Below are 12,273 nucleotides of genomic sequence, written 5' to 3'. Positions count from 1 at the left end.
AAGGCCACAAAGACGGGTTGGGGGCTTCAGAAGTTTGTTGAGCTTTGAGCCTCAGTTTTCTAACTGCAAAATGGAGCAATCCTACTCCCACAAAGGGTTGTTCTGCGGAGGGGGCTCCAGGATTTAGTGAGGCGAGGAAGCGAGTGCACCTGGCAGAGGTGTCCCCCCTCCCCGGGCCTCCGGACAAAGTCCTTACCAATGGCTGGACCCATTGGGGATCCCCACACCCGGGCAAGTCCCGGCCGCCACGCCCTCGGGCCAGCGCCCCCAGCCGGCTACCGCCGGCGCCGCCATGCCCGCGGCCGCCTGCAGGGGCCGCCGCCTCTTCAGAAATGCGCCGCCTTTGTCTGGGGCCGCGCGGCGCCGGTGCACGGGGCGGGCTGAACGCCTCCTGCGGCCCGGCCTGTGCGCCCCGGGACCGCGCGCTGCCCACGCTCCCTCCCCCTTCCTCCGCCCCGCACCCCACAACGCACCACGCCCGGCCCGCGCCCAGGTGAGCGCCCCGCCCGCCGCGAGGCCCCGCCCCGCCCCGCCCCGCCCCGGCCCGGCCGGCGGGGGGACCGGGCGGATTCCTCGCGCGTCAAACCACATGATCCCATAAAACATTCATCCGCTCCCGGCCCGCGCCGCGAGCGCCCCGCCAGTCCGCGCCGCCGCCGCCGCCCTCGCCCTCCGCGCCCGCGGCCCCGCCAGCCCAGCCGACCCGGGGAGCGGAGCGCGCCCAGCCTCGTACCGCGGCCGGGCCGGGGCCGGGCCGGAGCGGCGGCGCCTGGATGCGGACCCGGCCGCGGGGAGACGGGCGCCGGCCCCGAAGCGACTTTCGGTCCCCGTCGCGCCCCGCCCGACCCCTAAGATGAAGAGAGCGTCCGCCGGAGGTGAGTGCCGTTCGGCACCCGAGCCGGGCAGGCGGGGTGGGGACGGTGGGGTCGGCCCCTCCTGGAGCCGCAGGGCCAGGCTGGGGCTGCCGAGGCAGGCAGAAGGGTCACCGGGCGGCCGTGAGGGCCACCGCAGTGCCGCGCCGGGCTGGGGCCGCGGGCGCCCCGGCCCGGGAGGGCGGAGCCCGCGGCAGCAGGAAAAGTTGCCGCTTCCCCAGAAAGTTGGCCTTGGCGGCGGGGCCGGGGGCGGCGGGGCCGAGTGGCCCCGGACGCCGGGCCGGGGCCGGGGTGGGGTCTGCCGGCTGGAAGGGCGGGGTCCAGCCTCGGAGCGCCCCGGCCTCGAAGGGGTTAATGAGCAGGGTTGCAGAAACGTGGGTACCAAGCAGGGGTGGGGGTATCGGGTCGCTTCCACCCTTGCCCCAGGACTCCGCTCTGGACCTCTGGTTTCTCTGGGGTCAGGCCGCAGCGGGATGAATCGGGGGCGTTGGCGACAGTAGAGGGCGTGGGGGGCGGGTCTGGCCCAGAGCTGCCCCCTGGGGGGGGGGGCTGGCGAGGAGAAGAGGCAGCCTTAGCAGCCCCCACCCGCAGCCTGAGTGCCCCTGGGGGGCTCCGCTAAGAGGCTCCAGAAGTGGTGGGGCACGCAGCATCCCCTCCCTGGCAGCCCTCATGGGACCCCTTCCGCTACCTGGTGCAAGGTCCTGAGAGAAGGGTCTGGGGGGGGGGGGTGACCTCCTGTGAGGGAAGTTGGGCATGCCCTGCCTGGAGGGTGCTCCCTTGGTGCCCACCCAGACTGCCCTGCTGATGTCCACCGTGCCGCAGGCGGCACACACGTTTCCTTGCACGTGCACGTGTCTACAAGGGCTGTACACTTGTATACCGCGTGTGCACATGCATGCCAGGCTGCCCCAGTATGCACGCACACACACGCTGTGGATGCACATCCATGTCCTCGCCCCCACCTGCACGCCCACGGCCACACATGCATGCACATAGCATGCCTGCTGTGGTCTCCACACTTGGCACATGCTGGGGCCCCTTAGTGGGACCTGCTGCCTTGCCTACATGCACATGTGTTGAGGGGGAGGCTCTGGGCAGCCAGAGCTCACAGATGGAGGGGCGAGAAACCGGCTGCAGGAGCATGGCCCCACCTCTGTCTGCCTCCCCGCCGTGTCCTGGGAGTCTCCCCTCCACAGCCCCTTGGGTCTTTGTGTGTGTGTGTGTGTGTGTGTGTGTGTGTGAGACTCAGTATGCTTCTGCTCGTGTGTGTCTCTGCACGCGTGACCGTATGTGCTTGTGGTCACATCGGCATGTGTCTCTGCCTCCAGTGTGGGTGCCCCTGTATGCCCAGACAGGCTGTAAGCAGGTTTTACCCAAATCTTTAGCAGAGGCACAAAGGTTGTGTGCTGAGAAGCTAATTCAGTGCACCCAGCCTAAGGTGTGAGGCCGAAGGGCTCCCAGCCACTCTTTGCCGTCCCCCGTGCTGGAGCAATGATGGCCGATGGGGGCTGGGACTCACCTGGGCAGGGAAGGCCCATTTCAAAGCTCGAGGTCAACACAGTGGCAAACAGGCCAGACCCTTCCTCCATGCTCTGTAGTCACTGCCACTAAGCCCAATGGGGAGCAGGTGTGTGCCCACCCTGAGGTTGACCCAGGGTGACCTCAGGAAGGCCCTGCCCTCGGGCCTCAGTCTCGCTGTGGTAGGAGCCTTATTGGTAAGGTGTTCTATGGTATGTCACCTGCCTCAGGTGTTGTGTGGGGCACTGAGGTAAGGGTGTTGGTGACCCACTCTCACTTTAGTGAGGGGGACCTTGGGCCGGGGCTTGGAGGAGGGGCCATACTGCCTGGTCCCCATCTGTGTCCTTGTCTATACAATGAAGACAAGTGGGTCATCCTTATAGAGTGTGCGGGGGTGCAACAGAGGGGTGGGCCGGAGGTTGGGCCCCGTGGCTGGGCAGGCTGAGGGGCTGGCCACTCCTCTTTTCTAAGCCAGACAAGGTGAGGGAGAAGCAAGCTCCACGGGACGGACTGAGCCAGGTGGTGGTCAGCACCCTACCACCTGGCAGAGGGCTGCTCATAAACCCTGGCTGCTGGGCGTGGGATAGCAGAACATCCTGGATTTGGGTCCTGGTGCAGCCACCCATCGGTGGTGTGACCTTGGGTATGACAGTTCACCTCTGTGTGCCTCAGCCTTCTTGCCCATGACACGGGCCAGTAATCAGGCCGCCCTTCTGGATTGTTGGGGGCACTTCCAGGCCAAGGTCCCCACGGGGTTCTGATGCCAGTGCTTTTGCCTTCAAAATACCCAAAACATCTCTCCCCAACACGCACCACCCTAGGCAGTGGTTCCCACAAATGGAAGTCCTCCCGGAACACTTACACTGCCAACTGGACCTCTTTTCTACTGATTTGCAGATGGGGAAACAAAGGCACATAGAGGTCACAGGGGAGTTGGAAAGGGGTGATGGGCAGTTGGGGGGCAGGAAGTGAGAGCACTGCAGAAGGTGGGAGGTGGCCAGCAACGTGCTTCCCAAGCTGCTGTGCCCCTCACCGGCAGGGAGCCTGTAGAACACTTGAGCCTCAGTTTCTCTCCGTGAGGATTAACAGCCAGCTGTGTGTCCGGCAGTTGGGGCTGACCTTCTCCCTGTGGTCGCAGATGGAAAGTAGCAAAGAGGGCCCATGGGTCTCAGGAAGCAAGAGGGCTTGTAGGGGTGTGTGTAGACGACCCCCCACCACAGGATGTGCGGGGGCTCTGGAAGGCAGAAGAGGAAGTCTTGCTGTCTGAGGAACCCGAGGGTTCCTCGGCTGGCCCGAGACCCATGTTTGTTTGCTGTTACCCATTGTGAGTGACAGACCATGAGGGGCTGGCCGTGTGCAGCCCTGGTTCCCCGTGCTCTCTGGACTCCAAGCTCCCCCTCCCTCTGCTGCTCCCAGGCCAGGGGACTCGTGCTCACCGTGCTCACCGTGGCCAGCGCTGCTGCTGGGCTCCAGCCCCTCCTCGCTCCCTGCCCCAGGCCAGAATTCATGGCTTTGTGGCACGGATGCCCGTGGCAGCTGGTGCAGCACCAGGAGGGTCCCGGCTGGTGGAGGCAGAAGGAACCCATCCCCCGGGGCTGCATTTCCTGATCTCCTGGGCCTGTGGCCAGAGAGTCTCCACAGAGCCTCAGTCTGCAGCCTGAAGGGGGTTAGAACAGGAGCACCAGGAAGGAGTTCCACGGTGAATAAGTGAATTGCACTGAATGAGTGAATGGGTGTGGGAACGAATGTGTGAGTGTGTGAGGGGAGTGTGTACGAGTGTGACACTCTGCCCCTGGGCCCTGTTGTGGGGATCCTGAGGGCTCTTGGCTGTGCCTGGTTAACAAGTTCATGCCGCCCCGCCCGCAGCCTGGTGGGCCCTGCCCTCTGACCACCCCTACCCCCCCCCCGGGGCAGGGCTGCCTGTCCCTTGGTGGCCACCCAGGGCCTGGGCCTCAAGGTCCATAGGAGCCGGCCTGGCTGCCCATACCCCTCTCCCCTGTCCCTTCAGCTGTGCTGGGGCACTGGCCCCCAGCCCCCACTTGCCCTCTCAAGGTAACCCCTCAGGAACCTCGGCACTCCTCGGTGTCCCCCCACTCTGTGGCCCAGCTGCCCCATCCCAGACACTGCGTTTGCTCCTTATCCATTGACTCAGACACCCGTTCATTCATTTACTCATTCATTTGTCCCTAGCCTGCCAGACCCTATTTGGAGCCAGGCAAATAAAGGGATGTGATCCTTGCCCTCCTGAGCTTGTAGGACCAAATGCTTTAAAGGACAGGTGGTCACAGAGCCAAAAATGGAAGCCCAGCCAGAGGGTGAGCACGCAGTCCACACTCCCTGCCTCTCCCCGAGCCGTCACTGGAGCGTGTGGGCCCGGCCGGGTGTTGTGTGCTGCAGTTTCTTCTTTTGTCGCTGTATTTTAAACATTTTGCACGTCGGGAACTATTCTTGTGCATCATGGGTTTACTGGTGTATGTGGAATCCCTTCCTGAGGATTCGCCATAATTTATTTATCCGAACTTGCCTTGGCTTCTCACACTGTCCATGGTCCTGCAGGCGGCCCCCAGGGAGGTGCACTCAGCACATGCCCCCAGTGTCCTCACTGCAGGCCCTGACAGGTACCCCCCCACCTCCAAGGGCCTGGCCACAGGCCCCCCTCCCCACTGCAAAGGTGGCAGGCCCTGATCCCCACCCCCTCCCAACATTTTATGGGTGGGCCCCCTGGGCCTCTCCCTCACCTGGGGTCCAGTTTCTCACTGGTAGTGGTGGAATCTGCTTCTGGGCTCTGATCAGGATTCTGACTCTGGGGATGGCCTTTATGCAGCTGGGCTTCTGGCTGCCTCTCTTCTGCCCCCTTCACACAGCCTCTACCCTCACCCTCCAGCGTCCTGACAGTCCTGTCTCCACGTGGGCCCGCTGCCTTGCCCTGCTGGGAGAGGATGGAGGATGGGCCATGCGGCACCATCCTACAGCCTTGACCACCCCCTCCCCCCACAGGACAGGGCAGCCGGGCCCAGGAGGTGCAGCTGAAAGGCAGGACTATGGGCAGACCTCCTGGCGGGGCCATGGAAGGTGCTGTATGGGCAGAGGCCAGGGGCTTGGGTTGGCTCAGATGGGCCTGGCAGCTTGTGAGCCCTGGAGGGGCCCAGGCACATGGAGCTGGGCCGGCGGTGATGCAGGGAGCCCAAGCGGAGGGCCCGGGGTGTCAGGAGCTGACATAGCTTTGTTCAGGCAGCCCACCCAGCACCCTGGGGGCGCTCCTCTGCTCTCTGGTCAGCACCAAGGCATTCCTAACTGGCCATCCACAGGTCACACTCCACATAATTGAAGTTCTACAGAATGTTGGTAGGGATTGAATAAGGGTTTCATGGTCAAGTAAATTTGGGACTGGCTGGGCTAAGTGGCACTGACAGATCTCCTTTACTGCAGGGTGTCTTGGGGCCTTGCGTTTGCAAGCAGATGGGGCAGGGCCTCTGACGGGCACCCCTATGCGACACACTTCAGGGACTGGTGTGTCTAGAAACTGTTTTGGGCTACAGTGGCTGAGATTCCTCAGAGGGCCTGGGAGGGAGACCTTCGGGCCCCCAGGAAGGGCTCCAGGGATGGGTGGGCCATCCTACACAAACCCTGCAGCCACAGCATCTAGTGGGTGGAGGGACCACACTTCTCCTGGCAGTGTGAGGCAATGTGCAAATTTAACCTTTGGGTTTATGACTCTATTTCTTTGCAGCAAATGTCACGGGAAATGTCAGGCTGAGGCTGAAGCTGGTGAAGGGCCCATCGAGGAAAGGGGTGGAGTGCCGAGGGGCTCAGGCCAAGGCAGCCTTCTGGGCCCCTCACCTCCTCCAGGGAGCCTTCTCGGATTGCCCCTCACTTGCCTGGGCCCAGTGCCGTGTCCTCCATCTGTCCCAGCTATTGTGACCTTGTTGAGATGTTGCCTTTATTCACCTCCTGCCAGGGCCCAGATGGGGCGGGCTCAGAGACCTGCCAGAAGTCTCCCCATCCTGAAGTCTGGGCAGGCATTGGATTAGCCCGTGTAGTGCCGGCTCGCTGTGTGACCTTGGGCAGCACCCGCCCTTTCCTGGTCACCAGAGGCTTCATCCGTAATCCACGGCTGTTGACCAGAGGTGGTGCTTCTGGATCAGCGCCTTTGTGGGTGGGAAAACACTCGAGCCTGAGGTATGTAGGGTGCTGGGCTCTGGGGGAGACAGATGGGGGCTAGGTGGCTGGCTCCCGGTATCGTGTCACAGCCTCAAGCACACAGTAGGTGCTCCATAAAGAGCAGGGGCCAGTGAGTAGACTTGGAAGGCGAAGAGGTGGAGGGGGCGCAAGACCAGCTGGGAATCCAGAGCCCCCAGACTTCCTTGCCTCCCCACCCACCCCAGCAAGGCCAGCTCTGAGGCCCAGCCTGGCCCGTCACTGAGTTCTGCTGTGGTCCTCCAGTCCCGGAGATTGCTTAGCAAGCGTTTATTGCCTCCTTGCTGTATGCCAGGCCTATGCAGTTGAGCAGGGGTCTCAGGGCCCTAGGCCGCCCCCACCCAGCAGTTCTACATGTATTTCCCCTGCATGTGTAGCTCTGCTCCAGTGGAGTTTCAGGTCCTCCCCGATCCCGTCTATCTGGTGCTAATCACCCCTGTACGACCTGCCCCTCCACCCCCAACATCTACACCCAAGGCCCAGGGTCCTGGCTGCCTCCCATCCCCAAAGGCACGTCCAGTGTCAAATTGGGCTCCAGGGAAATCCATCCCCTTTTATCCCTCAGTGAGGGCCTGCTCCGGGCCGGTCCCCTCCCAGGTCCATGGCCACAGACGCCTGCAGCTGCCTGCCTGCCATCTCATCCTCCCTTCAGGCTCTGAGATGCCTGCCAGCCAGGCCCCTCCTGCTCAAACTCTCCCATGTCTACCCCTGGGTGAGCCCGCATTGTTTTCAGGGCCTGGGCCATAGAGTCACATTTGGGAACCTTCTCTTCCACCCTCACTGGGGGAGGCCTCCAGCTCCCTGGTCTTAGCACTTGATATGCGCACCTGTGCCTGCCTCCCCGTCTCCACGTCCCCGAGTCCAGCCCAGGCCTGGCGCTGGGACACAGGGAGTGAGCTCCCAGGAGACACAGGAGGTGGCAGTCCTGGCCCCCGGGGATGGATGGCTGCTGGTGGTCAGGTGCAGGCCAGTTGCCCAAGGTGGCTACAAGAAGGCGGCCCCCCTCCGGGACTCAGATGAGCAAAGACACGGGTCTAGAGAGAGACAGAGACGCCATCCTGTGGGGGATGCCCTCCAGGCAAAGTCTGGGCAGGCAGTGTCTGGCCTTGGGACCCTCTTGGCTTTAGCTCCGAACCAGCTGAGCACCTGGGTGTGTCACTCACCTTCTGAGTCTTTGTCACACAGGAGACTCTGAAGGGGGAGTCAATGTTGAATGTTGCCCACAAGGCCCATCCCCCTTATGGGAGCTTGATTGTCCCATTCAGGTGGGACCCACCTGCCCTAGGCTGGAACTTCCTATGGAGACAACAGGTTGGTGATGGGGCTTCCAGGGCCCTGAGCGGGTCATGGGGGCCCCCACCTTCCAGGGGCGCCCTTGGTTTCCCAAGTCCTTCGCAGCTGCCCTGCCCGGAGGGGGTCTATGGTGGAACTCGGGCAGCAGGGTAGAGAAGCGTGTGTGGGTCACTGTGCGCCCTAGAGCAGAAGACTCTGTGGAGCCATGGGAGCACAGAGGAGGAGCCCCTGTCTGGGCCTGCCACTCCCCCATCAGTCCTCCTGCCAGGAGGGTCTTTGCTACCTGTCCCAATGGGAGTCTGTGACATATCAGTTCATGCCAAGGGGAGCCAAGTGAGGAGTGGGGCTGGGAGGCCCCGGTGGGCTGGGGATGGGATGTGCAAAAGTCCAGGCAGGGCCAGAGGCAGGGGAGCCTGGAGGGGTGTCTGGGACCCACGTAAGGTGAGGAGTCTCTAAGTCCCAGCAGGGGTCTGGGGCAGGTGGGCACTGGGCCTGGTCACCCCATACTAACTCAGAAGGAAATTCTGAGTCCCTCTGCCTTCACAATGTGGACACTTCTGCCTCCACAATTCACTTTGCAGCAGCTTTGTGTTATGGTGGAAGGGCACCCCGTGGTCTTTGGGCAGGGTGGGGTGCAGGCAGCAGGAGGTTGGGCCATCTACCCCCTGGGTGTGGCTTCCGGCCCAAAAGCACGCCCATCCCCAAAGATGTGGCTGGAAGCAGAATTACAGAGAAAGGCTAATCCTGGCCAGCCACCAGAATGGGTGGCTGTGGGCCCCAAGGTCACACAGGATGCTCACACCCAGCTCTCCTACCTGCTTCCACAGGCCTTCACCTGCCTCCACAGCACACCCAGCCAGGAACTGGGAGTGGGCCTAGTGCTCAGCCCTGCCCCCACCCTTCCCAGAGCCCTGCCACATTCCTCCCACAGCCCTCTCCTGTCCACTTCCCTCAGCTGCCCTGCTTGAGGCCTCCCTGCTCTCCCAGGACACATTCAGCCCCCTCCTTGTCCTTAGAGAGCACAGTGCTGGCTAGTCACACCCCTGCCCAGCCCCCACCCCCAGGCTCCAGGGGGCCTCCCCAGGGATGAAGCTGTGTGAGGCAGTGGCCCATGAGCCTGGTAGGAACTGGGCTCTTAGGTTTCCTTGGGGGCTGAGGCCAAGACCCCCAAGGCCACCATCACTATCTCCTTGGCAGTGAGCTTCCCCACGTGACAGGGACTGATGGAGGAGCCGAGGGGGGTCCTGGGGTGTGGTTCTGAAGTATGTCCTGGCAGCTGGTCCCCCAGCATCCCCTGGGCAGGACCCTCCCCACCCTCGATGGGATTAGCCAGGCACCAAGATGGACACTGGGGGGTGGGGGCTGGGAGGGAGACCTGGGCAGGTCCCTGAGGGTCACTTTTCTCTCCCTCCATTCTCTTGGTGAAGTGTTTTCTAGCCTTTAGTTTCAGGCCAGCCCTGTGTTAGGCAGCAGGCACCCCTAGATTCTTGTGACACATTCTGCCCCCCCAGGCCTCCAGGTCCCAGGGAGATACCCCAAAGCCCATGAGGTTCCCAGGAGAGAGAAGTGCTGGTGGGGATGTGGTGAGGACTCTGAAGCCCAGGCCCCTGCCCTGAGATCACACTGGCCCTAGGTCTTAAAGAGGCGCTAGAGCTATTGGTCTAGATGGGGCGCTCCTGGTGGGAGCAGAAGCCGGGAAACTGGGACAGCGTACTCCAGGCCGGGGGACTGGCTGGGGCTGCTGAGCTGGGCCTAGGCTGTTTGGCAGGGGGAGGGGAGATGGGAGTTAGGTGAGGAGCTTGTGGGAGCCAAGAGGGGAGCCAAGGGGGGGTGTTGGGGGATCTCCGGCTGAAAGGACAGGGTGGAGTGGGCAGTGGCATGCCCCCCCCCACCCAGCCCAGCCCCAGCGGGAGGCCAGCCCCCTGCTCTGTGTGCTCCCGGCCATATGACACATGGCCCCTGCACACCGGCCGTGTCCAGGCTGTCTTTCATCTCCCTGCCTCAGCCCCAATTTATGTCAGGCAGAGGCTGACACGGGGACAGGTGTGACAAGTGTCTGGCTTCCTGTTTGAAAATTGGCAAAAGAAAAACTCTCCCCATAAAGATATTCCATCTACATACCTCCTGGATGTCACCGAGCGGACCCATCACAGCTGAGACAGATGGTGGCCTTAATGGACTCCATTCTTTACCTGCTGCCGGAGCCACGGCCCAGTCCCCAGGGTGTCCCGAGGCGGGTGGTGGCAGTGTGTGCGTGTGTGTGCGTGTGTGTGTGTGTGTGTGTGCGCGTGCGTCCGTGCTCCTATGGAGCCCTCCCCGATGCCGTGGCTGACTCTCTCCCACCTCCAGATCACAGGAAGCCTGATACCGGCATGACTCTCTCCTCAGAGACAAGGGGACTTGTCAGGGGGGTGTGCAGTATGTTCCTAGAGCAGGTGGTGGGAATTAGGGAGTGAGGGGCTACCGACCTTCACCCTCAGGCCCTGCCAGGTGGCCAACACCAGGACTGGTAAGTTCACTATCCCCACGTTGCCCCGAGACCCAGGTGGGGTCAAGACCTGCTTGGCATGTCACTCACGCAAGAACCCTCAAGCCTAGCTGATGCTTTTCCCCGGCCATGTGCCCCTTGGTGGGAGCCCACGGCTGTGACCCTGGCCAGGCTCCAGGGCTCTGCTCGTTCACCTGCTCCCTTCAGTGGCCCCATCGGAGCTGAGTCCAGCGTTGGGGGCAGGAGTGAGGACGGACGCCACAGGCAAAGTTGTGGTGTGGGAGGGGAACAGGTTGGGAAGGGTCTAGCTCCAAGGGCTGGCATGGCGGGACTCTGAGGAGAAGAGCCCTTCCAAGAGGATGTATTGGGAATAGGGCAGGCATTCTGGAAAGGGGAGCTGCCTGAGCAAAGGCTCGTGGAAGCCACAGGGTCCAGTGCACGTGCCGGGGTCAGAGCTGGAGTGAGGCTGGGTCAGGCACGAGCGTGCCCTTTCTAGCTATGACTTGGCCTCCCTTCTGTCAGGTGAGGACAGTGGGTTCCTGTTGGGGGTGACATGAGGCACTCCTGTGATGATCCCACGGGTGAGCCAGGCATTTCCACTGTACCCACTGTGCACCAGCCCCGCGTGGGCTGTGTGGTCTCTCCATACCCTGCGAGGTGGGTTTGGTTATCCCCATTTTCCAGGTGATGGAACAGGTCCCAAGAGGTTGGGAGACCTGCCTGAGGCCCCAGAGAGGCAGAGTCAGCACCAAAGCCTGGCCTTCTCCAGCCATCCTGCAGGGCTGGCTGTGGTGGGCAGGGACCCCATGGCATCGGGGGTCTTGGAAGGGGGTCTGCCCCCTTGGACAGGGCTGCCTGTCCAGTGTTGGCACATGAGACCAAACAAACCAAACTGAAAACATTTCTGATTTTACTGGTTCGTGTGTGTTGTAAAAAATCTGGGAAGATATATCAGAGATGTAAGAAAGAAGTTGTATTAGTCAGCTCAGGGTGTCATAACAAAATACCGCAGACTGGGGTGGCTTAAACAACAGAAATTTATTTTTTCACAGTTCCGGAGGCGGGCAGTCTGAGATCAGGGTGCCGGCGTGGTCCGGTTCTGGTGAGAGCTTTCTTCCTGGCTTGCAGATGGCCACCTTCTCACCATGTCCCCACATGGAGACAGTGAAAACAAGCCCTCCAGTATCTCTTCTTATAAGGGCCCTAATTCCATCATGGGGGCCCCACCCACATGACCTCATCTAGGTCCTGATCTCTCAAGGCCCCTCTTCCAAATACCATCACGTTGGGGGTGAGGGCTTCAACACAGGAATCTGGGGGTGACAAAAACATTCTGTAACACAAGTGAAATTGCCTTTGGCTTCCGGGTGCAGCTGCCCCCATGGGGATGCGAGTACCTGGTGGACTCTCCTGGGGACTCTCTGAGCACATTCTCGGGGAATGCTGTCCCTCGCAAAGTCTGCAACTTGCCTGTCTGTAGTGGTGGACATTTCTTACACTCATGTGTGACAAACATTTATGGTGTGTGCTGGTCACCAGCTGGGGTCCTGTCCCCGTGGAGCCCACAGCCCAGAGGGGCAACTGAAGGAAGCAAAGCAACATGGAGACCTGCTAAACTAATCAGCGAGGTGTGTGTTGAAGTGGGCGCCCTGGCAGTGGACGGCGGTGGGGGGTGGCAGGGACCCTGGGTCCACCACAGTGAGTGGAGTGGGTCCACCAAATGCCCCCTACCCCCAGGATTTGTCAGGTTCTCAGACCCAACCTCTTCATTTCACAGATGACCATTTCACAGGTCACCGGTGGTGCCGGAGCTGAGCGGGGCAAAATGGCTGAGCTAGGAGGTGCCCCAGCCCCTCAGGCCTGTAACTGCTGTGCCGGGGGGGGGGGGGGGGGGGGGGGGGGGGG

The 12,273-nt window shown here is 62.0% G+C and overlaps 1 protein-coding gene across 1 annotated transcript in view; it reads left to right on the top strand.

Moving 5' to 3' along the window:
- The first annotated feature begins 292 nt into the window (after positions 1–292).
- RTN4R (reticulon 4 receptor) overlaps positions 293–12,273 on the top strand; it is a 26,396-nt gene continuing 14,415 nt past the window's right edge. The window contains exon 1 of the mRNA XM_021690876.1: positions 293–493. Coding sequence (XP_021546551.1) covers positions 293–493 — 201 coding nt within the window. The remainder of the gene's footprint in view (positions 494–12,273) is intronic.

The sequence above is a fragment of the Neomonachus schauinslandi genome, chromosome 14 (assembly GCF_002201575.2).
Source record: "Neomonachus schauinslandi chromosome 14, ASM220157v2, whole genome shotgun sequence".
Taxonomy (NCBI): domain Eukaryota; kingdom Metazoa; phylum Chordata; class Mammalia; order Carnivora; family Phocidae; genus Neomonachus; species Neomonachus schauinslandi.
This window is presented reverse-complemented; position numbering and strand designations above follow the sequence as displayed.